Here is a 25676-nt window from a genome sequence, read left to right on the forward strand (position 1 = left end):
AATCAAAAAGAACATCTATAGTTTGTAAATATGCTTCCTGACAAATTATTCCAATGGGCAGAATTCACATTCTGTACTACAAATGAAAGACCATCATAGAGACAACAAACTTGCATGCCTGAAATTCAAACATCTGTTGGTCACAAATAATCCTTTGTCTATGCAGAAGAAAACAAAGTTTTTAGAGACAGTAATAGCAGAAACAATGTAGGAAGAAAATGAAAGGAGGAAGAAGGGTGGACAGGTGGGTGGGGGTTGGGAGTGGAGAGGGAGGCACGGCAGCTGCAGAAAAAAATAAACATACACAATCAAAACGAGAAGTGATGGAAATGATAAGACTAGGATTTTTCAAAAAAGTTGCTGAGAAATCTGCAAAGCAATATATTAATAGAAGTTGCTATTAAAACAAAATTTTTTTACATTTGAATTTAGAAAAGTACTCAAAAAGATCAAGGAGGTTAAGAGGACTACAAAACAAAGAAAGTAAAAGAGCTGAACACGCATTTGAAAGTTATGTTCCGTGATTTATACAATAAGACAATGAGTAAGTCAAATTTAATGGAAACACTGAAAAGGTAAACATGGCAGTAAGGAATAACCACAATATCAACAAATATTTGAATGTTTATGGGACGCACACAAGCAGGTCTCCATCAACTCCAGATAATGATATCTACCAGAGATCCTGAAGTATTAGTGAGAGCTGAAAATAAATGTCCCCATGCCACATAAGGGACAATTAATTTTAGTAGCCAATTGTAACAAAGTGCAAGAGTTTGAGGCACTGACAAAAAACAATGGAGCTCACATAATATATTGCTCTGCAAAACTTAAGGACAAGCTAGATAAGTGACATGAAGTTAACTGCTCTGTGGAAATTAATGAAAATGAGGGAGCATGTTACCAGATGTTTCCATCACACACATAAAGCTGGACATCACAATGTGTGATGTCAGTAGACTATAGTGCCAAATGGGGCTGGCCCCACAACACAAGGCAGTTGAAGGAACAGGAAAACACAAATCAGCAATCAGTTATGGAGGGCTGTGGTGGTGATCTTCATAACAACAGGGCCCAGAAGCAGTATTTTGATGACTCTACATGGGGAAGAACCATCAGGTAACTGAAAGAAGAATGAACTGTGGTGAGTGTATCCCATGAATTTGGTATTACTCACAGCATTTTTTTTGCATGCTTTGGGTGTGCCGGACCATACACACTGCTGCCTGAAGGAGAAAATGTGGTTGACCAAGGTCAACTGCAGCAGCAGATGGGTATTACATTTTGTAACATGCTAGGAAGGACCCAATCAAACAGTGAGTGCAATTGGAACCACATTTAACATGACTGCAAGGTGTCCAATCTCACAGGCCACAGTGGCGCAACTGCATGGAGACGGTCTCTTTGTCCATGACCAGTACATTGTGTTCTGTTGATGCCTGAACAACAGAGGCACAGTTTGTGATGGTGCAAAGAGCACAGGGAATGTACCAGCAAGGAACAGGTTCAGACGCTCTCCTCAGTTGAGAGCAGATTTGGTCTGAGTAGCAATTCTCAAGGTTTCCTCATATGGCAAGAGATGAGAACATGACATGCACCCAGTACAGTGTAACAGAGTATCAGAAAGTGTCGCATTGCTGCTCTTACTGCTTTAGTGAATACAGGTGAGAAGGCAACATAATTAAATTTAATGCTTGTCCAGACAACTGAATTAGATTAATACACTTTAGTTGTATCCTTTTACAATGATTATTATTGCATGAATAACTGTTTTATTTTGTTTTATGATAAGACCAACATCAAAGAAGATATGGGGATAAAATCGTATGAAGAATTGAAGAGGATGACAATGGAGAAAGGGACGTGGCTAAATCGACAAGGCATAACCTTTAGTTTATGATGATGATGATGATGATGATGATAATAAGACCAAGGGCGATGTGATATGCTGCCAGTAGAGTCTTTGCTGCTGAGAGTCAAAGATGCCGCACTGTTCACTGTCACAACTGAAGTGATTGCCGACGACAACAAGAAGATCCTGCTAGCAACTGTTGTGAAACTCTGGTTTTCAATTTGTGTTGATTGGTGCTATTATAATCAAAAATCAAAATGTATGAGTAATGAAATTATAATGATGTAAGAGTCAGTCTGCTGCTGCCTTCTAATAAGCCACACATATTGTTTTACACAATTCAAAGGGAATAAGAGTGTTCCAAGCTGAAAGTTGATTTCACATCATATTTAGTTTTGAAGTGAAGAAGTCAATTTATTTTCCAACGTTCATATACACATATTTCTATTCCACTAACAGAAGAATTTTACATCCTTTCATATAATTTGACATCAGCAACACAGTCTGAGATAAATTAATGTGGGTAGAAATTTCACCAATATACAGCACCTTTGACTGATTACCATTGAACCTCCAATTTTTGAGAGAACAATTGAAGGATTTTTTCTCTCCCATCAGGTCTCTTTCTGAAACAAGGATATGAATTTCTCAAATAATAATTCACTACTAAAATTCAATAACCTAATGTGGCTTACGCTCTGGTTACTGAGCAGGTCAAAGAAAGTAACTGAAAGTCACTTCTTTGATCCAGAAGTGTAATGCTGACACATGGTGAGACATACACAGGACATCAGGGAGACTAAGAGAGACTGGAGAGTCCACTAAAAGGACTCAACAAAGTTGACTGGGAGCAGATGCAGAAGAGTACCCTGCAACTGCCGATGTTTTTGGGAAGATACGAGGACAAGCGATGCCAAATGCTGCTGCTCCATGGGCCAACCACCTGGTAACACATGCTGCTGAGAACTGGAAAGCAATGGGTAATGAGACATTGCGACTTGGTTGTAGCAGCTGGGTGCATCTGCTTTCTGGGTGTGGCAATGTTGCACCAAATTCCAGCCAACAATCTATAATTAATTTTTCCAGCAAGTTTGAGTCATTTTGATAATGAAAGAGTTGTACAGTGTTGTGTAAAAGCTACAAGGTGAAACATTGTGTGTGTGTTGCAAGCTACTGTGTAAATCTTATATTTTATTAAAGAGAATTCAAACTATAATTATCTATTGTGTCCAAGCAAAGTTTTGATGAAGAGAACATATCCTGGTGAGTCCAAATAGTGATGTGAAGAATGAGACAATTAGAGTTCATTCGCAAATAAAGGGAGGAAAATGCTCAAACAAAAAATGGTATATTGATGTTAAGTAGATAGATAGGGAATTTAAAAATTCAAATCAAGATTACATTGGCAAAAATACTACAATAAGATAAGAGATTTTTGACCAAACTGGTTTTAGCTCATAAAGAGTTTTTGGAGTCCATCAAGAAAGTATCATCGTACATAGAAGGGTGATCGGTGAAACAAAATGTGGAATTTTTAGCAATAATTAATTGTATTGAAGAGGCATACAAAAAAATTAGTAAATTTAAAACCCAAGGTACAGGAAAACTGCAACGAACTAAGCATTTTGCAAACCACTGTAAGCAAAATGTGTTCACACTGTCATGAAGGTAATGGGTTACAAAAATCTACACTGTAAGAATGTTGAGAAAAGGTAGAGGACTGTTAACAAAAGGTGTGCAAGCAAACAAGAAAAGGCAGAGGACTTTTTACAAGAGGTATGCAAGCAAACAGTTCTTAGATTATATTTTTGGGAATCTTTGAGGGAGCTCTATCTTCCACATAGGAAGATAAAAGGACAATCCAGCTTGTGAGAGGGCATTTATTTCCTTCATAAACAGGACTTTACAAACTTGGTAGTTTCCTCACAGCAATTTAAAATAAATATTGGTCGAAGGTGGTGACCCAGAGAGCCCACTGTTCGTGGCACAGAGTGAGGAACCACTGGCACTTGGGACGGGGATGGTGATGTAGCTGCAGCATATGTCGACGTCAACCGAATGGGGTGTAATCTTTCAAATACGCATTTAGCCTCTGTGTAAGTCAACCAGTCCAGGGTCTTGTACTCCATGATTTTCCGCTTCTTTTGGAGTACTGGGCAGTCTGGCGAACAGGAGGAGTGGCGCTCTCCACGGCACACATGGAGTATTTGGGTGCAGTGGATACCTGCAGCCTCGACATGTGGCACTGGAAGTGCAGCAGGAAGACATTTTTTATTTATTTATTGTTCCGTGGGACCAAATTAAGGAGAAGTCTCCATGGTCATGGAACAAGTCAATACATGAAATTATAACACGATAGTAGAAACAGATAAAATGAAATATAAGAAACATATTCAGGCGACAAGTCATAAGTTTAAATAAAGAAAATCAACAATGTAACACTGGAATTTGCTTAATTTTTCAGCTCTTCCAGGACTCCTCGACAGAATAGAAGGAATGAGCCATGAGGAAACTCTTCAGTTTAGACTTAAAAGTGTTTGGGCTACTGCTAAAATTTTTGAGTTCTTGTGGTAGCTTATTGAAAATGGATGCAGCAGAATACTGCACTCCTTTCTGCACAAGAGTCAAGGAAGTGCATTCCACATGCAGTTTTGATTCCTGCCTAGTATTAACTGAGTGAAAGCTGCTAACTCTTGGGAATAAGCTAATATTGCTAACAACAAACGACATTAAAGAAAATATATACTGTGAGGGCAATGTCAGAATTTCCAGACTATTGAATAGGGGTCGACAAGAGGTTCTCGAACGTACACCACATATAGCTCGAACAGCCCGTTTTTGAGCCAAAAATACCCATTTTGAATCAGAAGAATTACCCCAAAAAAATAATACCATACGACATAAGTGTATGAAAATATGTGAAGTAGACTACTTTTCATGTTGAACTGTCACTTATTTCAGGTACTGTCCTAATGGTAAATACAGCAGCATTTAGTTTCTGAACAAGATCCTGAACATGGGTTTTCCACAACAGCTTACTATCTATCCGAACGCCTAGGAACTTGAACTGTTCCATCTTGCTTATAATATGCCCATTCTGTCTGATCAAAACATCGGTTCTTGTTGAATTGTGAGTTAGACACTGTAAAAACTGAGTCTTACTGTGATTTAGCATCAAATAATTTCCACAAGCCATGAACTTATTTAATGAACTACATTATTTGATACTGTTTCAATATTACACACAAGATCCTTCACTACCAAGCTGGTGTTATCAGCAAACAGAAATATTTTTGAATCACCTGTAATACTAGAAGGCATATCATTTATATAAATAAGAAACAGCAGTGGCCCCAGCGCTGACCCTTGGGGAACGCCACACTTAACAGTGCCCCATTGGGACTGCATATCACTGCCACTCTCAGTATGTGGAGAATTACCTTCTGCTTTCTGTTCTTAAAGTAAGAGGTGAACCAATTGTAATCTACCCCTCTTACTCCATAATGGTCCAACTTCTGCAGTAATATTTTGTGGTCAACACAGTCAAAAGCCTTTGTTAAATCAAAGAAACCACGCAGCGTTCGCAACCTTTTATTTAATCTGTCCAAAACCTCACAGAGAAAAGAGAATATAGCATTTTCAGTTATTAAACCATTTCTAAAACCAAACTGTACATTTGACAGCAAATTATGTGAATTGAAATGCTCCAGTAACCTTGTATATACAACCTTCTCAATAACTTTAGCAAATGCCAATGGCATAGAAATAGGTCTAAAATTGTCAACATTATCCCTGTCTCCCTTTTTATAAAGTGGTTTCACTACCGAGTACTTTAATATGTCAGGAAACCGACCACTCCTAAATAAAAAGTTACAGATATGGCTAAGTACTGGGCTAACATACATAGAACAATACTTCAGTATTCTGCTACATACCCCATCATATCAATGACAGTTCTTGGTCTTTAGTGATTTAATTATTAACTCAATCTCCCTCTTGTCAGTATCATGGAGAAGCATTTCAGGTAACAGTCTCGGAGTACTTTTTTCTAAGAGCGCTATATGATTCCCTGTTGGGACTAGGTTTCTATTTAGTTAACCTGCTATATTCAGAAAGTGATTATTAAAATACTGTACATATATGCGCCTTATCAGTAACACGCACATTCCCACTACACACTGATTCTATATCCTCGACCTGTCTCTGCAGACCAGCCACTTCCTTTATGACTGACCATATAGTTTTAATTTTATCCCAAGACTTAGCCATTCTATCTGCATACCACATACTTTTTGCCTTCCTAATAACATTTTTAAGCACCTTACAATACTGTTTGTAATGGGCTGCTGCATTTAGATTTTGACTGTTTCTAACGTTTTGATATAATTGCCACTTTGTTCTCCAAGATATTCTTATCCCTTTAGACAGCCACCCAGGCTGCATGTTTGTGCTAGTACCCTGTTTTGAACATTCTAATGGAAAGCAACTTTCAAAGAGCATGAGAAAAGTCTTGAGGAAAGCATTAAATTTATTGTCTACTGTATCAGCACTATAAACATCTTCCCACTCTTGTTCCTTGATAAGGTTTACAAAGGTCTCTACAGCAACTGGATCAGCTTTCCTAAACAGTTGATAACTATATTTAATATGGGTTGCTGCAGCACAAAAATCTTTTAGAGTTAAAATTTGTGCATCATGATCTGAAAGGCCATTCACCTTTTTGCTAACAGAATGCCCTTCTAGTAATGAGGAATGAACAAAAATGTTGTCTATGGTTGTTCTACTGTTCCCTTGCACTCTCATTGTAAAGAATATGGTTTGCATAAGATTATATGAATTAAGGAGGTCTACCAGCATCATTTTCCTTGCACAATCACTTATACAGTTAATACTGAAGTCACCACATATAACTAACTTTTTGTATTTCCTATAAAGTGAACCAATAACCTCCTCTAGCTTTAGCAAAAATGTTGTGAAAAGCGGAGTCTGGGGATCTATAAATAACAACAGTTATAAGTTTAGCTCCACTAAATTTAACCACACCTGCACAACATTCAAACACCTTTTCAGTGCAGTACTTTGAAACATCAATTGACTCAAATGGGATGCCGTTTTTCACATACATGGCTACTCACCCACATGTGCCCAAACTTCCAGCACTTAAAGCACCGCACATGGGGAGGGACATATGGTTTAACGTCATAGCAGTAAACCATCACCTTAACCTTTTCAGGCTATGCATCACCCTCAAAGGCCAAGATGAAGGCACCGGTAGAAACCCTGTTGTCTTTGTGTTCCCTGTAAACGCGCTGGATGAAATGTACACTCTGCTGTTCTAAATTGGTGTGGAGCTCATCATCAGACTGCAAGAGGAGACCACAATGGAAAACAATCCCCTGGACCATGTTGAGGCTTTTATGAGGAGTGACGGAAACAGGAATATCACCCAGCTTGTCAGAGGCGAGCAATGCTCGGGATTGGGATGGGGATGCTGTCTGAATAAAGACTGCACCGTTTCACATCTTGGACTGCGCTGTCACTTCTCCAGACTTATTCTCAAGGTGTTCAACGAAACATTGAGGCTTCATAGGTAGAATGGAGTCTCCATCAGTTCTGATACAGACCAAAAACTCCATTCTGAAGCCCTACTTTCCTCCCATGGTGTAGCGAGGGAGGGGAACGATTTAGGGTCATACCTGTCGACATTGTATTCGATCTTGCCCTTCTTAGAGACTGCTGGTGCCGTATGGCTACCACCAAATTTGTACATGATGGCCCAATCACAATTGATTGGCTATGCGCTGGATATTGGGTGCAGAGAAATCCAATATTGTCATGGCATGAAAGAGGACAGGAGACAAAGTAAGAAGATGACATACCCTGGAAAGTGTCCTCACCCAAATAGTTGAATCGCAGGTGGAGATGCAAAGCCATGACAAGAGATACAGGAGATCAAATCTAAGGGTACTATGGATAACTCATGCACCACGTAAGGAGTCCTTCCCCATATGGCCCACACTTCTGTAGAATTTTGAAAGTGCCAGGTCAAACCATAGAATGGGACCTGAACTCATGGGGCCGAAAAGTGTGACACTCCGTTTAGTAGCCTCTTACAACAGGCAGGAATACCTCGGGCCTATTCTAACCCTTGGACCCACAGGGGGATCAACAGTCTAGTGTCGGCATTGATGGGCCCAGGCGAGATGTAAAATTTGTGTTGTGCAGATATCAAGAGTACACGAGTGGGCCTTCTGCTCCAAAAACCCATACTTATGATGTTTCATTGAATGGTTCACAAGCTGACACTTACTGATGGCCCAGCATTCAAATCTGCGGCAATTTACGGAAGAGGTACATTAATCCTTTCACATACATGGGACACATTTGTCTCACATATAAATCACCTTACTAATTGGACTGTAATCACAGTTGATGTGCTGCTGATGCTCTACTTGAAGCAGAGATATTTGTTTCCTTTAATATTGTACATCTTTGGTGGCAACAATTACTGTAACTACCATTAGTCGGTTATTGTTGGTGGATCTCACTTCAAGCAGACACACAAATTTATTCACTTATTGTGTGCGTATTGTGTTCTCTGCCTTACTGTCAAAGCTTGAAAGTATATTCAAGTAAGTTTCTCTTTTGCTTTAGACCATTCATTTTGAAAATAACTGTATTTCATGAGTGGAAATCTTTATTTTCATTCTTTGGGGTATAGTTGTCTCAATGAACCACAATGGTAATTTGTGTACTTGTTTTTGAATGTCATGAAATCGTCACTATTACGTAAAAAAACGAGCAGAATGGTATTTAAAATTCGGCTGAAAATATATTATCTTTCATTTTATTAAATAAGCGGAAAAAATTTGTACTGGTATAATTTCAAATCTGCTTTTAGGTCATGTGCTCCAGAAAAAGAGAATTTTTCATCACTGATGAAAGTGTTATGCAGATTTTGGTGGCTTGCAGTAGTGATGACGAAGATAATCTGTTACTGGATAAAGATAAAATTTTTCTTGAAGGAGATATGGAAGATGAAAGAGAACATGTTAATATAGAAGATCCTGAAAAGGAAATACGTAGACACGTAGCAAAAGAAGGCATACAGACAAAATATCAGAACCAAATTCTGAGGTACCTGATTCCCTTCCAGATTTACCAGAATTTAAATTGTCCAGAACTTACCAACCAAGACAGTTCAGTGATAACATGAATCATGAATTTGGGAAAGTGCTTTTGTATAGTGTCAGTGAAAATCGTGAAATGTAAAAAGCATTCGAAATTTTTTCTTCCACTGTTGGCCTAAAAGATTTGGTGCATGATATATTAATTCCTGAAAGTATTCAGTATTCAGAACAATCAGGCAATGCATTCAGCATAAATGAAGATGAAATCAAGGCATTTCTTGGTATGAACCTGGTAATGGGGTACCATATTTTGCCTACATTTAGAAGCTACTGGGCAACTGAATCTAATTTAGATGTTCCTTATATAGCTCAGATTATGCCACTACATTGGTTTGAAGAAATTCGAACCCATTTGAACAAAACCTTCGAGGAATCTCTTAGTGCAACTATGGCTCAATCTGTAGATTAGCATATGATCAGATTCAAAGGACATAATATTATGGGACAGTATGTCAAAAATAAGCCAATCAAATGGGGTTTCAAAATGTGGTGCAGATGTGATTCGGAAACTGGCTACTTATTTGAGTGTGATTTATTACACTGGCAAAAAAAACTCTGGTCCTGAAGTAGGGCTTGGTGAGTCACTAGTTCTGCTACTGACAAAACCACTATCCGGATGCAGTATTACCTTGGTTTACAAAATATCAGATCATGTGGAACAGTGCACATCAATCGTAAAGACATCCCAAAGACATTCCCTCCAGACAAGGAAATGAAAAGAGGTGATTCATACAGTCTCAGTAGCAATGGTCTGACAATCCTCAAATGGATGGATAACAAGCCAGTTTTTCTACTGACTAATTTTATTTCCTCAATACCATGTATGGCAGTGAAGAGGTATCAGTCTGGTTCTTCTGAAAAGATCAATGTTCAGTGTCCTCTTATGATAAGAAAGTACAACAAGTGGATGGGAGGGGTGGACCTTATGGACTAGAAGAAAGTGACTTATGAGATCAACAGGAAGGCAAAGATTAAGTATTACCTGAGAATTTTCTTTGATCTTCTTGACACTGGTGCAAACAATGCATATGTAATATATTCAAAATTGGCAGAAGAATCAGGATTCAAATCAATACTATCATCCCTAGAGTTCAGACAATGCATTACGAGAAATCCAATTGAAAATTATTCAAGTCGACAAAGGAATTTATCAATAGTAGTGAAAACATCAAGAAGGTTGCAGACCAGTTGCAATTCAAAGAGTCCAGAGCACCGAACGATAAAATCAGATGTAAGGAAGAGATGTGTTCATTGTGCTTCCAAGTGTGTTGAAGATCGCACTTACTATATTTGTGAACAGTGTGGTGTTAATTTATGCTTTACTTCAAGCAAAAACTGTTTTGCAGAATTACACATCAAATAGACAACATATACACAGCCTCTGTAATTTTTCGATGTATTAAGTGTAATGAGTTCTGTAACTGACCAGAGGGACAAATAAACCCCAGCTTTTTTTTAGCAGTACAAATAAAAATGTTTGAAATAATAACATATTTTGTTTATAAAACCTCCAGTTACCACAGAGATAAATTTTTTTTAATCACTAGCACTTTAGTTTTCTTATGTACCTGATAGGGTTAACGTAACACTGAACGATTCTCGTCAGTCGTCGCTGGTCCTGTTCTTGCAGGATCTTTCATCGGACACAGCAATGTTAGAGATTTGATGTTTTACTGGATTCCTGATATTGATGGCACTCATGAAATAGTCATACAGGAAAATCCCCACTTCATTGCTACCTCAGAGATGCTGTGCCCCATTGCTCATGCGCTCACTGTAACACCACATTCAAAGACCGCAGTGCCGCTCGGAGCACGTGAATTCATGCAGAGAAGTGCTGTGTCCTCCTGACAGGAGAGAGACCAGCAACATCAAAGTCTACCCACAGGAACAGAAGCAGTCAATGGCATATTACACATTCCTGCAATGACAGATGATCTGCACCCAGGCACTGCTAGTTAGGCCGCCGCTGCCTTTCAGTCTCGACAGGGGTGCAACACTGCACTTATGTCCCTCCGGCTAGCGCTTGCTGTTCCATACAAGAATGAAAGCGACTAGATAAGAGCATAAACAGTTTTAATTTTGTGAATTTGTCATGCTTTTGAATGAAGAAGTTTAGTTTTCTTTCTTTAAGTTCACTGTGACAATGTAAAAAGGTAGTTGCCTCTACATTTTTTCCTCTTAAAATTGCTTTCGACATTTCGTTGCAAGGTGGAAAGGTGGCTTGAAAAAGGTTCAATACAACATTCTTCTCGATAACTTAACTACTCTGCTTTGGACTCAATAACTACCTCTTTTACTAATGTCAATTATGGTAGTAATGAGGGCATTACCAATGAAACTGCTCCAGAAGAAAGTAGGCAAGTTGATGCTGTTTGATTATGTCACTTTAAATTTCAGGTACTTTAAGAACTTTTGGGCTACTCTTGAAATTATTTTTTGAATCAAATAAACATTATTTAAAATAAATGTCATTTTTGTTGCAAATAATCATCTTAAAGAATGTTACATTAAGAATGTACTACAGAAACAAATCTGGGTATCCACGATAAAGGAGTTCTACTTATCAAAACGATTAAGAAATGCTGCTGCAGAGCAATGGTTGCTATTTGTCCAGTGTAATCAAAGAGACAAACAATAATTTGCTAGAAGAGCTTTGCCAATGAATAACTTTTGTCTTGGAACACCCAAACAGTTGATTGCTGCTTCGTTTCCACATTGTACAAATATAGTGCTCACATCCCGTTAGCATGCTGCATTTTCTCAGTCAAATTTTTTGCTCATTTGCTTACACAGGAGCCTATTTTTGAACTTTGGGCAAACTCAGCAAAATACACCAGTAAGAGATTTTTTTACAGCAATTGCTGATACCTGTAGCTCCATGATGAAATTCTGCAAATCAACTGTAATGTCTTTTCTGAATTACCAAACATTGAACAAACGGCCTTCATGGGAAAAAAAAAATCATCCAGTGAGAATGTTCACATGAAATTTTAATTTTTCCATAACAGTGTCTTTAAATGATCATTGTAAACAAAATACTTGACAAATTTATGAGTTATCACTCTTTTAACAATCATGAATGACAAATTTTAAAACAATAGTAATGTTACAGTTCTGTAGCACCGTATAGTGGGTGCCGGCATAAACTTCAAAGGTGACTATTGCAGATCACCCTGCAGAGAACCCATAGACACTTGAAATTTTGAGAAGTGTTTTGAAATACATATTTTCATTAACATTTTCATCATTATTTTCACTATAATGATACAAAACAGAAATATAATATTAGGAACAAAGAAACTCCACAAAGTGTTTAAGGTCTTAACAACAGTACAGGAATGAGTCAAATACACAGGTTCACATGTATTCAACAACCTACAAAAACTTATTAAATGTCTTGCAATAACTGAATTAATTACAGAACTCTACACTGGGGAACTGTTCATCTCACTGACAATTATTTTCGTAAAACTCTTAAAATTAATGCATTAAACTATAAATTATTTATTTGCGCTGTAATACTACACCATTTAATTAAGATGTTTCATACTACTATTCTTAAATAAAATGTCTGTCCTGACTTACTTCCATACCTCAGAGACCCTTCAGCACAGAATGTATAGAAGATCATCCATACAGACAGTCATTCTCTATGTCTACCATCCATAAATGAAATAGAAAATACAAGAAATAATACTGGTATATTATTTACAACCTACAGCATACCATATAGTGATGTAGTGGCTCACTGACCAAAAATTTAAATATATGTATTGTCAACAAAAAAGGGGGAGGGGGAAAGGGAGAAGGGTGGAGATGGGATTGGAAGAGGGAGGGAGTCAAATGTATACACTCCTGATTACATAATTTGTATTGAAGAGAAAAACTCATAGTAGGTCAACAGAAAATTACTGGGAAATGCAACACAATGTGATGAGAGTAATTGCGATAAATCAATGAGAAGTACAAATATTAGTACCAAAAAGTGTGAATCCTATACACATTTTGAAAGACGACTTAAATTTTACTAGAGAAAAAGATGTATAATGCTGTATAAAGGAGAATCAGTACACTTACCTACAACAATGTTTGCTTTCATGTTGTAGCCATAATCGAAGTGTACCATTGTCAAGTATGTAACATGATGAATGAAAAACAGAAGACTCACTGCTGTCAGTAACAATGTTAGCAGATTAATTTTCCCAGACATCATCCTGAAACACAAGAAAGTCAGTCAGCAAAGTGCTACAGCATTATTAAAATTACACATGACATAAATATCTTTCTGACAATTTACTCTAATAAGTGCTACTGAACTATCTTGGAATGTGCAAAAACCTTCCAAAAACAACTTATTTGCGTATGAAAACTAATTACCAAACACTGTGAAATTTGCAACACCAACAAAGATAGATCTAACTGAAATGAAGTTCATATAACACATTAGATACATGAAATTACAGTACTGCACATTATCTTCAACAATTTGACGTGGTGTCTCCATGAAATGTTATTACAGCCTCTCAAAGCCATAGCAAAGAATCGAGGAGCACCTGGACATCTTTCTAGGGCATCTCCCTCCACACAGATTGCATGTCACAAAGCATCAACATAGATTGCCGTAGGACCGTTATGAACACATATCTGATCAACATATCCCAGGCATGTTCAATGAGCAAAATGTTAGGTTGACATGCAGGGCTTGAAAGCAGTGGTAAATGCTTCCAGCTGAAATATGAAACTGCCTGAATGATGGGCATTACTGCAGGTTCTAAAGCATGAAGTTCCTACCCATTCCAAAGTGTATTTTACCACCTGCCCCATTTAATAAATATAGTGGTCCAGTAACTCAAACTTTTCTAATTTATTTTGGCCTACTGTGAACAATTATTATTGTGCGTTTCTCTATTATAAACACAATGCTGTACCTGAGAGGTAAAGTGACATTATGTCCTATAACCACAATTTCAACTAAAGACCATATTTTTAATACATCTACATCTATACTCTGCAACTGACCTTACAGTGGGTGTTAGAACGCACTCTGTGTAACACCTTTGCTTCCCTTTTCCCTGTTCCAGTTGTGTATGGTTTCACAGCAAGATGAACTGTCTTTACACTTCTGTGCTGGCTTGAATCTATCCAATTCTACCTTCATGGTCTCTCAGTGATACATACAGAGAGGTCCAGAAAAATGTAGCCAGTTTCAATAGTTAATATCTTTGGAACAAAATGACATATTATTGCAATTTTGCATGGTAGCCTAATCCATTGTTTTCTGAAAAGATTTTGATGTGCATTTTCCAGCCTGTAGATGATAGTGCAGCAATGAGTGATGAAAGATTGTTGCCTGAGCAACACACTGAAGTGGTACTGGAAGTATGAAAACGTAATGAAGGTAGAACGGCAATGGCATAATGTATACAGAACTCAGCTACCAATGCATATAATTTTTAGTATTCAAGATCAATTTGAAGCTGAGAGACTGTTCAGGACGTGTATAAGGAAAAGTCTGGTTTACCAACAACATCAACAAGTCTAGCTGCCAGTGCTGCTGTGTTGCAACATTTTATTAAGTCACCTCAAAAATCTGTGAAGCAGGAACCTAACCTAACCTAAAGTAAGCTGATCAAGCGTACAACAAATTCTGAATGCTGCTAAATGGAAAGTGTACATACCAAGATCACTGCACGCTATGAACGAGGATGACCCGGATCGAAAGAGAGAGAACTGCAAGCGGTTTGAAAATGCTCTTCGCAAGGGTGAATGGTTTGCAGGGATTGTTATCTGGTCTGACAAGATGCAATTCAAACTGAATGATGCTGTAAACTGCCACAGCTGCATGCACTGGGCTCCTGAAAATCCTCATGTTCACAAGGGCAAACATGTTAATCTACCAGGTGTTAATGTGTGGTGTGATCTGTCATTATGAGGTTTGACTGACCCATTTTTCTTTGAAGATATTTTAACTGGTAATGTGTATCTTCATATGATACAAACAACAATTTTATCTGCCATCTGAGATGTGTTTCAAAATGAAAGATTTTATGTACAATAAAATGCCTCACTAAGACAGAGATGACAGAGCTTACTTGGATGAAAGTCTACCTGGATGAGGGATAAGGCAAATAGAAGCTGCTGATTACTCACCATGGTCTACAGGCCTGAAACCTCATGACTTCTTCCTATGGGGGACCTTGAAAAATAAAGTATCTCAACAGAAGCCAGCTACACTGAACAAGCTATTGGAAACCACTGAGGCGTCCTGTGTGGCTACCACACTGGCACCACTGACGCTGTAATTTGGTCAGCAGTTCAGCAGCATTGATGTTGTTTGGCTGCTAATGGCAGTCATTTTGAACACACAAAATAACCCCCCTTCCCTCTCCTGTGCAAGAATTTTACTGGTATGCCATTTTGTTCCAATAACATTGACTATCAAAGAGTGTCTATATGTTTCTGGACCCTTCTGTATGTAAGCAGAGATAACGGTTGACCCTTCTAGGAACGTACACCCTCTGAATTTTAAGTTTAGCATACCATGATTCAAGACACCTATCTAGCAGTGTCCGCCAATGGAGATGACTGATTATCTTTGTCATGCTTTTGTGCTTACTAAATAAGCCTGTAATGAAATGTGTGACTTTTTGGAACCTCTCTACATCCTCTATCAAGCCTACCAAGTACAGATCCCAGACCGATGAACAATATTGGAGTGTAGGTCAAACGAGTGTTCTGTAAGCTACTTCCTTTGTTAATGGACTACTGTAGTATCATGCATAATAGAGTGAATTTTGTGCTGTAGATTTATCTCTGCTTGGAACATACGAATCAAAAGCTGCTATATTTCAATCATGTTTTAAGGCTCCATGCTACTATCAACTCAACTCATTGGTTATCACGAAGTAATAAACCAATTTATCAGTAATGTCCAAGTCTCATTGTTGTTTGCTGTATGATGCACTGATTAAGAGAAGGTACGTTTGTGTAGCTATCTTGAGTTAATAAACACACAGTGTGTTCATCAAGTTATACTTCCTAGTTTCTCATCCTGATCTATGAAACATTTAAGTAGTTTTATGGAGAGATTTAATGCCTATCATTCACTTTGAAGGAACAGTCAAATTTATAATATGTTGCACATTAGTATCCTATCTGTTGTTAGCTAACTTTCACAATCATTAGTCATTTTTTCATTTGGCAACAATAGAACCTGCACTTATAATACAAGCCCATTTTAGGGATTAGCTTTAACATCACTTGCATTAGAAATCAAATTTATTAAAATTTATTTACACCAGGAGGGTGAACACGGTAACTGGTAACCATGACAGGATGCTTTGAAAAATGTGTCGCTATTTTATGTGTATTAATGCAACTGTGATTTCTCTTTCATGGAAATGACTGAATATTGAACTAGTCATTGTCATAAAACGTCTAAGTACCAGCACACTGAACTAACAAGAATCTCATCTGCGGAGCAGTTTCATGGGAGCTAAATTTATACTTTTTCATAAAAGAGTGTTTGTGTTAAGTTTAACAAAATCACAATTCTATACTGTGCTTTATAGTATTTTGCTTGTGTGGATGCTGTAGATAGAATTTGTTTAAGTAATTTGAATTTCTATCATAGCATACTGCAACAGTCACCTAAGTGCTTATAGAATGTTTTTGTCACGAACTGAACTGTGACATACTTAATGTTGCTTAACTACAATGAACAACATTGTCAGTGTGATAATTGACTGTTAAACTGAAGTATGGATTTTGGGAATTTAGATAAAATCTTGGAATGATTAAGACTCAATCACAGATGGCTAATATGGATTCTAGTGTTCAAAAAATAGTCTAGTCAGATGTCATGTTGGCAAGTCAGCAGCACAATCCATGCGTAAAAAAACACACACACATTTTATATAAAATAGAAAGAAACTTCCACATGGGAAAAATATATTAAAAACAAAGATTCCAAGACTTACCAAGCGGGAAAGCGCCGGCAGACAGGCACATGAACAAAACACACAAACACACACACAGAATTACGAGCTTTCGCAACTGGCAGTTGCTTCGTCAGGAAAGAGGGAAGGAGAGGGAAAAATGAAAGGATGTGGGTTTTAAGGGAGAGGGTAAGGAGTCATTCCAATCCCGGGAGCGGAAAGACTTCCCTTAGGGGAAAAAAAGGACAGGTGTACACTCACACACACACACACACACACACACACACACACACACACATATCCATCCGCACATACACAGACACAAGCAGACATATTTAAAGGCAAAGAGTAAGGGCAGAGATGTCAGTCGAGGCGGAAGTACAGAGGCAAAGAAGTTGTTGAAAGACAGGTGAGGTATGAGCGGCGGCAACTTGAAATTAGCGGAGGTTGAGGCCTGGCGGATATCGAGAAGAGAGGATATACTGAAGGGCGAGTTCCCATCTCCGGAGTTCGGATAGGTTGGTGTTGGTGGGAAGTATCCAGATAACTCGGACGGTGTAACACTGTGCCAAGATGTGCTGGCCGCGCATCAAGGCATGTTTAGCCACAGGGTGATCCTCATTACCAACAAACATTGTCTGCCTGTGTCCATTCATGCGAATGGACAGTTTGTTGCTGGTCATTCCCACATAGAAAGCATCACAGTGCAGGCAGGTCAGTTGGTAAATCACGTGGGTGCTTTCACATGTGGCTCTCCCTTTGATCGTGTACACCTTCCGGGTTACAGGACTGGAGTAGGTGGTGGTGGGAGGGTGCATAGGACAGGTTTTACACCGGGGGCGGTTGCAAGGGTAGGAGCCAGAGGGTAGGGGAGGTGGTTTGGGGATTTCATAGGGATGAACCAAGAGGTTACGAAGGCCTTGCAACCGCCCCCGGTGCAAAACCTGTCCTATGCACCCTCCCACCACCACCTACTCCAGTCCTGTAACCCGGAAGGTGTACACGATCAAAGGGAGAGCCACATGTGAAAGCACCCACGTGATTTACCAACTGACCTGCCTGCACTGTGATGCTTTCTATGTGGGAATGACCAGCAACAAACTGTCCATTCGCATGAATGGACACAGGCAGACAGTGTTTGTTGGTAATGAGGATTACCCTGTGGCTAAACATGCCTTGATGCACGGCCAGCACATCTTGGCACAGTGTTACACCGTCCGAGTTATCTGGATACTTCCCACCAACACCAACCTATCCGAACTCCGGAGATGGGAACTCGCCCTTCAGTATATCCTCTCTTCTCGATATCCGCCAGGCCTCAACCTCCGCTAATTTCAAGTTGCCGCCGCTCATACCTCACCTGTCTTTCAACAACTTCTTTGCCTCTGTACTTCCGCCTCGACTGACATCTCTGCCCTTACTCTTTGCCTTTAAATATGTCTGCTTGTGTCTGTGTATGTGTGGATGGATATGTGTGTGTGTGTGTGTGTGTGTGTGTGTGTGTGTGTGTGTGTGTGTGTGCGCGAGTGTACACCTGTCCTTTTTTTCCCCTAAGGGAAGTCTTTCCGCTCCCGGGATTGGAATGACTCCTTACCCTCTCCCTTAAAACCCACATCCTTTCATTTTTCCCTCTCCTTCCCTCTTTCCTGACGAAGCAACTGCCAGTTGCGAAAGCTCGTAATTCTGTGTGTGTGTTTGTGTGTTTTGTTCATGTGCCTGTCTGCCGGCGCTTTCCCGCTTGGTAAGTCTTGGAATCTTTGTTTTTAAAATATATATATATATATATATATATATATATATATATATATATATATATATATATATATATTGGTGTTTGCTAGCAAGCACAATGAGATACCAAGCAAAAAATATCAGATTCTAGGGACCTGACTAGTACTCCGAAAATTACTAAGAAACAGGTTGTTATTGCAACTGAAATTAATGTACTTTCTGTTAAGCAAGATGTGCTATAGAAAGAACTATCAGATGAGACAGCTGCTTGGTAGCTCACATCTGCTGGCATTCCCACAACAGTGCAAAAACTTTCTATGAAAGTGGATGAGGTCAGTCACACACAGACTGTGCTATTGGAAACAGTTCAGAAGATTGCATCTAAAGCAGATAATCTCTCTGCCCCGTAAGAGATGATGGCGTGCACCATATTTGAAATGCAGGCAAAATTTTAGCAGATGAGTTCACTGCTTAGGCTTCAGCTCAAGATGAACAAATTTTCCAGTTAGTTGACAAAAAATACAAGAAGCCACTGGTAAGATTTCTATTGTAACCACAAAGGTAAAAAATCAGCCTGACATCCAGACTATAGTGAACTGCAAAACACAAATGAAAAGCTAAGCCAAGATCTTTCACTACGGCAGAATGCCTTCAGCAACCATTAAAAGGAAATGAAGAGTGTTATTGGAAGTATGAGATATAGCAAAGGACAAAATGTTTAAGGCAGGTTTGGAGGAAAATTTTATTCAGAATCAATGTAGAGAGAATTACTGCAAGTGCAATCTAGGTGCCATGTGCAGCATCATATAATTGGTCTTGTGATACAGGTGTGCTGCCATATTTCACAAGTATGATGAGGGAAGAAAATCTGAGAAGGCATAAATAATTCCAGGTTTGCATGCCAGATAAAAGATGTGTGCATCCTGTTGCTTTTATAAGGACATTTCATGAACTGCTGCCACATTTGTGGTGGGATATGCAAGGAACTGCTTTCATGACAGGCTTTATTATGGGTTGTGTAGCCTTGTGGGCTACAGACATTGCTGAGTATTGCCAAACTTATGATGAATATGGGCATTCTTGGCCAAGTACTGACTGTTGGCTGTACAGGAAAGGTTGTGTAATGAGATATTTAATCCCGAGCCCTTCCAGATGTGCCAAGGGAGCCTGCGAAAATTTGTTTTGTGAAACATTGACCAAACTCCTGAGAACAATCCAGAATCACTGAAAAGGACGGCTAAAGGAGGGAGTAGTGCTTCTTCATGACAATGCCTGACCCCATGTCACTCATCAAACGCAGGAGCTTTTGAAGAAATCTGGGTGGACTGTTACGGCCCATCCCCCGTACAGCCCAGACTTAGCCCAAAGTGATTATCACCTCTTCCCCAAGCTAAGGTGGCAAACACTTCAAGAGCAATGATGAAGTTCGAGCAGAGGTCACTCACTTCCTCAACAGGTTGGCGGGAGGTTTCTTCAACTTAGGAATACAAAAACTGGAGCACCATCTTCAACAGTGTGTCGAACAAAATGGAGACTATGTTTAAAAATAGTCAAAAGTGTAAGCTACTCAACATTGTACAAATTAAAAACAATAAACAATGTTTTCTCTCCTGGTTGTTGGTATTTCTTGACCTCATAATTTGTGCAGAAGATTCTTTTCCACCTCCAGTTACTTGTCAAGTACAGCTTTAACATTCTGGTTATGGCATGGAGACGAGTAATAGAACATACAAACTAGATTTGCTCCTTAATAATTCCTCTTACACAATAATTAAACTTTTAAGTTCTCTGGGCAAACAAAGAAATCATCTAGCTACCAATAAAGCTTTCTTATACAGAGTTCACCCTCAATCAACAAAAAGATTTATTTCCAAAAGCTTTGGTTGGTTGGCTGGTCGGTTTAACATCAAAGGGACCATACTGTGAGGTCCTCCTACCAAGAACAGGCAATTCAACAAAACTACACACCAAAGAAGGGCTTAGTGCATGAAACCCAAAGAAAGAAAACCCCAAGATCTACCGAAGGTCAAAAATGCCTAGAGAAAGGAGCAAGGAAGAAGAAAATGGCGATAAAGGAAGAAAGGCAAGTGAAGTGCAGCTGGAGGCACCAAAATGTAGAAAATGTGATGGAGGACATAACTCCTCCACTTACAAGAGGCACCAGAGTGCAATGTGTAGAAAACTTCCATGATGTTGTATCCCGGCAAAAAGTCTACACCTGTGGCAGCCATACTATACCAATATGTATACATCTAAGAATATACTTACGTGATCTCAGCAGCCATCACACTACCTATGTTTATAAAATAGCGATGATAATGGAGAGCAACTAGTAGAATGGGCAAAAGGAGAAAAACTTGATTTTAGTTATGATGCCAAAGAATGAACACCTTTCACTCTGCTAGATGGTACATTGATACCAATCCTGACCTGTGCTTTCCCTCCTCTGATGAAAATACACTTCCTTTCAGTTGACCTAGAAAATTCCTTAAAAGGTTCCCAAGAAGCCAGAACTGCCCTACAATAATCAGTACAGGATTTGAAATACATATCATAAATATCCATTAACAAGCCAAGATGGAATTTCAGGAAAGATAACTAGAATCAATATAATCAGGTGGTCAACAGCGACTTATGTTGGATACCCCCAAAAGTATAAAACTAAAGAAATTTGAGAGTCGTCACTGCTGCAGCAAAGTGCAACATACCATGAGGGCTTAGGAAACATTACATCCCTTGTTGGAATGACGCAACAGAAAACATGATGCAGAATACCAACAGACTGAAAACCACAACACTGGTAAAAGAATACTAGAAGAGGTAAATGAAGAGAGAAAGCAAAAAGGATGAACTTTACTTCCAGTTTAAATTTCACTCATTCAAGCAGAAAGCAATGGGTATTATTAAAGAAACTTGGCAACAAAATGTTTGCAATCAGTATCTGAAGATAATACCATCATAGCTAGCATAACACATCAAATCAAGAGCTGAGACTCAACCATCAAAGAAAAGATAAAGGAAGAAATGAATGAAGTCAACAGCTACCTTCATGATAACACCACCCCTTCAGATTCCTTTCACGAAAGAGATGTAAATGAGGCTATCAGAACATTGAGAATGAGAGAAGAAGCAGGATTGGATGGCATATTTCCTGAGTTTATATGATGTATCGGGGAACACAGAAGAAGCAGGATGAAGAGGTTCTACAACAATATACTTGAGACTGGAAAAGTACCTCAGCAGTTCACGATTGCTCATTTACTTGCAATCCTCAAGTCCAGAAAACCAATACTCGTAAATGAGCCCTCAAGTTATCGCCCAATTGTGCTGCTGAGCGTGTGCTTCAAAGTACTGGAATGACTTAGACTTAACAGAATTCAAGGAATAATAAATAATACAGCTACAACATATCGGGCTGCTGTAAACAGGTTCCAGCCCTGACATCCCCACACTGAGGCTGGATTCCAAAACAAACTAAAGAAATTGGTGGCCTTTTTCGATCTGTCAATAGCATATGATACTATGTGGCTAAATGCACTTACTGTCCCAAGTAAGAACCAGATGACGCTAGTCACAAATACGTTGAGCAACCATTACTATCTTTTTGTCCAACACTAATCTTGAAGTAAGTTACCACAAAAAAATGGGCTTCCCCAAGAATCCAACCTGGCTCTCTTGCTCTTCAACCTGTATACCACGGACAGGACGAACACTACTAGCAAAAAGTTTTGCTACCCCAATTCCTTGCCACAGTCACATAAACCAGTGCACTCAAGGATGGAGAAAACATGTTGTCTACAGACTTAGAAAACATCAACACGTCTTACACAACATGGAGACTACAACAAAATACAGGCAAAACAGAAGTCTGCACATTTAGTTTACAAAACAAAATAGCAACCCGACATCTCAACTTGAACTTCTATCAACAGTGGATTAGACACAATTCCCAGCCTAAATACTTTGGTGTCACACTCGATCAGTCTTTAACACAAAAAAGACACCTGGAAAATTACATCCAAATGTTACAGACCTGAAATAACATCACAAAGAATCTGACTGTAGCTTTGACACTAGTATACCCAGCAGCTGAATACTGTGCCCCAGTATGGTAACACAGTGCTCATAAAAAGACACTGGATGTCCATCTGAATGAATCAATGAGAATTATTGCAGATACACTAAAATCCACACTGATCCCTTGGCTGCACACCATCAGTAACATTACACCAACTGAATTGCTACACAAAGAAGCAACTGAGCAATAATGGAGGAAGCTGCATCACTCTAACTATCCCCAAAGACCTACCAACTCATACAGTCTTAAATGACTCTCCTCAAGACCACTTGATTTCAAACATCCCACTGTGGCTTAATGGATAAAAAAACAAAATGTTTGCCCTTCAAGAAGAATGATGCAAGAGATGGCTGCAACTCTAAAGAAGTCAGAGTGGTGAAGATCTATACGCCAGTCTACCAGGATTTGATCTGAAGAGGAGTGAGTGCACATGACTGCACAGGATAAGACTGGTCATGCCAGGTGCAATGCTCTGATGCACAAGTGAGGATTCCGAGAGTCTCCACCCTCTGATTGTGGGGCTCAAGAACAAACAGTTCAGCATATTGTCAGAGGTGGAGACAATTTGATAATTTAAATGTCCTCCTATTAGTATTACTGAATTATCAGTTCTAAGAATTTGAAAACATTCATTCTGTGCCTAAATCCTTAAATGTATAATTGTACAGAGTATGCATTTCTGAATATTTGCTGTTGTCGCCCTACGAGGAATAAATAACCACACGCTCCACACCCAACAATAAACAGAAAACACTACTGACATCCTACAGGGCAAGAGAAGCACAAAGAAACAGAGGAAGAACACCAAGTCAAACAGAACCTGTGAGAAGGGAGAAGAAGAGCAAAATAGCATGTAAGGCGAGGGTTGGGATGGACCACCAAGCACAAACAGCCGCTGACCATTTGGCGCAGAGAAGACAACAAGGCACCCTATTAGCCCCTCAACAGGTCAGCAGGGCTGAGATGGCCTCCCTTCAAGACAGCAGTAAAAACACCCCTTCACAAATAAATCATAAACCAGTTCAGCTGCTGAGGCATCATTCGCTAAAACCATTGGTACGGGGGTGGTTTCAAAAGTCACCATGAGAGGTCAGCACTAGCACAACGAGTTTTTCCACATGATATTCATTGGACCATTGCCTGTAAACACATGCCATGTCAGTGCTCTTGGAAGAGAGTTGTGGTGGTGATGTGGTTCTGTTGTTCCCGCATAGCAATTTGTGAAGATGAGGGGGGGGGGGGGGGGGGGGGGGGAGAAAAAAGAGAAGAAAAAAAAGGGTATGAAAGCAAAGGACATTCATGCCGATTTCCAGAATACACTGGGGAACTCTGCTCCCTCATATTTAACTGTTGCCAAGTGGGCAAATGAATTTAAATTTCGTCAGGACAGCTCAGATGATGATCCGTGCAGTGGTCGGCCAAGATATGTCACTACTCCAGAAATCACTGCAAAAGTGCACAAAATGGTCATGGAGGATCACCAACTAAAAGTGCATGAAATTTCTCACCCTTGCCAGATGTCATCTGAAGGGGTATATCACATTTTAACTGAAGAATCAAAAATGAAAAAAATTGTCGCAAAATGGATCCCACAACTCTTGATTATGGATCAAAAACGCATGAGAATGGAACAATTTTTGGCCTGTTTTAGGAGAAACGAACAAGATTTTTTGTGCTACTTTGTGACCACATATGAAACTTGGGTGCACTACTATACCCCAGAGACAAAACAGCAGTCAAAGCAGTGGAAACATGCTGATTCTCTGCCACCAAAGAAAGCAAAGGCAATTCCTTCAGCAGGAAAGGTCATGGCATCAGTGTTTAGGGATGTGAATGGGATTCTGTTTGTAGATTATTACTCACTGGGCAGACAATTACTAGAGAATACTATGCTAACCTCCTCAACAAATTGCAAGAAAAGATATGCGAAAAAAGGCCAGGTTTAGCAAGGAAGAAAGTCATCTTCCATCAAGACACTGTGCACCCACACACGTGCCGTCCCCATGGCAAAATTATAAGAACTGTTGCCATGCCTGCCTTATTTACCTGATATGGCTCCGTCAGACTTCCACCTCTTCCCAAAACTGAAAATTTTTCTTGGTGAGCAAAGATTCACTTCAAAAGAAGAATTGATAATCAAAGTTGACAACTATTTTGCAGACCTGGAGGAAACTAATTTTCGAGATGGGATCAAGGCACTGGAACATCACTAGACCAAGTGCATTAACCTACAAGGAGGCTACACTGAAAAATAAAAGAAGTTCCACTGATGTAAGTACTTGTTCTCTATTTCGTTTTGAGAACTTTTCAAACCATCCTTGTAGCAAGTAAGGAAGAGAGTCCACCACAGGGTAGCAATGTTGGGACAGTTCAGCATAACGTGGACAACTGTCAAATGGGCACCACAATGACTGTGTGGCAGATGCTATGACAAAGGAGAGAGGAGATGACTGAGAAAGCCAAGCATGGCCTATGCAGAGGCAGCAAAAGGCCTGCATGGAGGACCATCACAAATTCGTAGCCTCCATTCTCGCACATAGTTTGTTTGGCAGATTCATAGCATGCCGTTTTGTATTCCAGATCCTCAGACTATGATGGTGTAAAATCGATAACAGGTCTGATTCTGGAATACCAAAATCAAGAGTCATCAGCCAATTTGGCCAGCCTGTCTGCACTTTCATTCCCCAGGACCCCAAAATGACCTGGGGGTCCAGAAAAAGACCACCGAGCATCCACAATGAGGGCAAAAAGGGAATATTGGATAGTTAGGACAAAGGGATGAAGAGAGTAACAATAGTCAAGAGCTTGTAAACTACTCAAAGTGTTGCTACAGATGAAGGACCCACCGGAGCAGAAATTGGTATGCTCAAAAGCGCAAGCGGTGG

At 39.3% G+C, this 25676-nt stretch overlaps 1 protein-coding gene across 2 annotated transcripts in view; it reads right to left on the reverse strand.

The window, feature by feature from the left end:
• Positions 1-25676, reverse strand: part of LOC126355212 (post-GPI attachment to proteins factor 3) — a 105144-nt gene that overhangs the window by 47225 nt on the left and 32243 nt on the right. For both annotated transcript variants that reach the window (XM_050005459.1, XM_050005460.1), the window contains exon 5: positions 13123-13259. In XM_050005459.1, coding sequence (XP_049861416.1) covers positions 13123-13259 — 137 coding nt within the window. The remainder of the gene's footprint in view (positions 1-13122; positions 13260-25676) is intronic.

This window comes from Schistocerca gregaria, chromosome 3 (assembly GCF_023897955.1).
Source record: "Schistocerca gregaria isolate iqSchGreg1 chromosome 3, iqSchGreg1.2, whole genome shotgun sequence".
Taxonomy (NCBI): domain Eukaryota; kingdom Metazoa; phylum Arthropoda; class Insecta; order Orthoptera; family Acrididae; genus Schistocerca; species Schistocerca gregaria.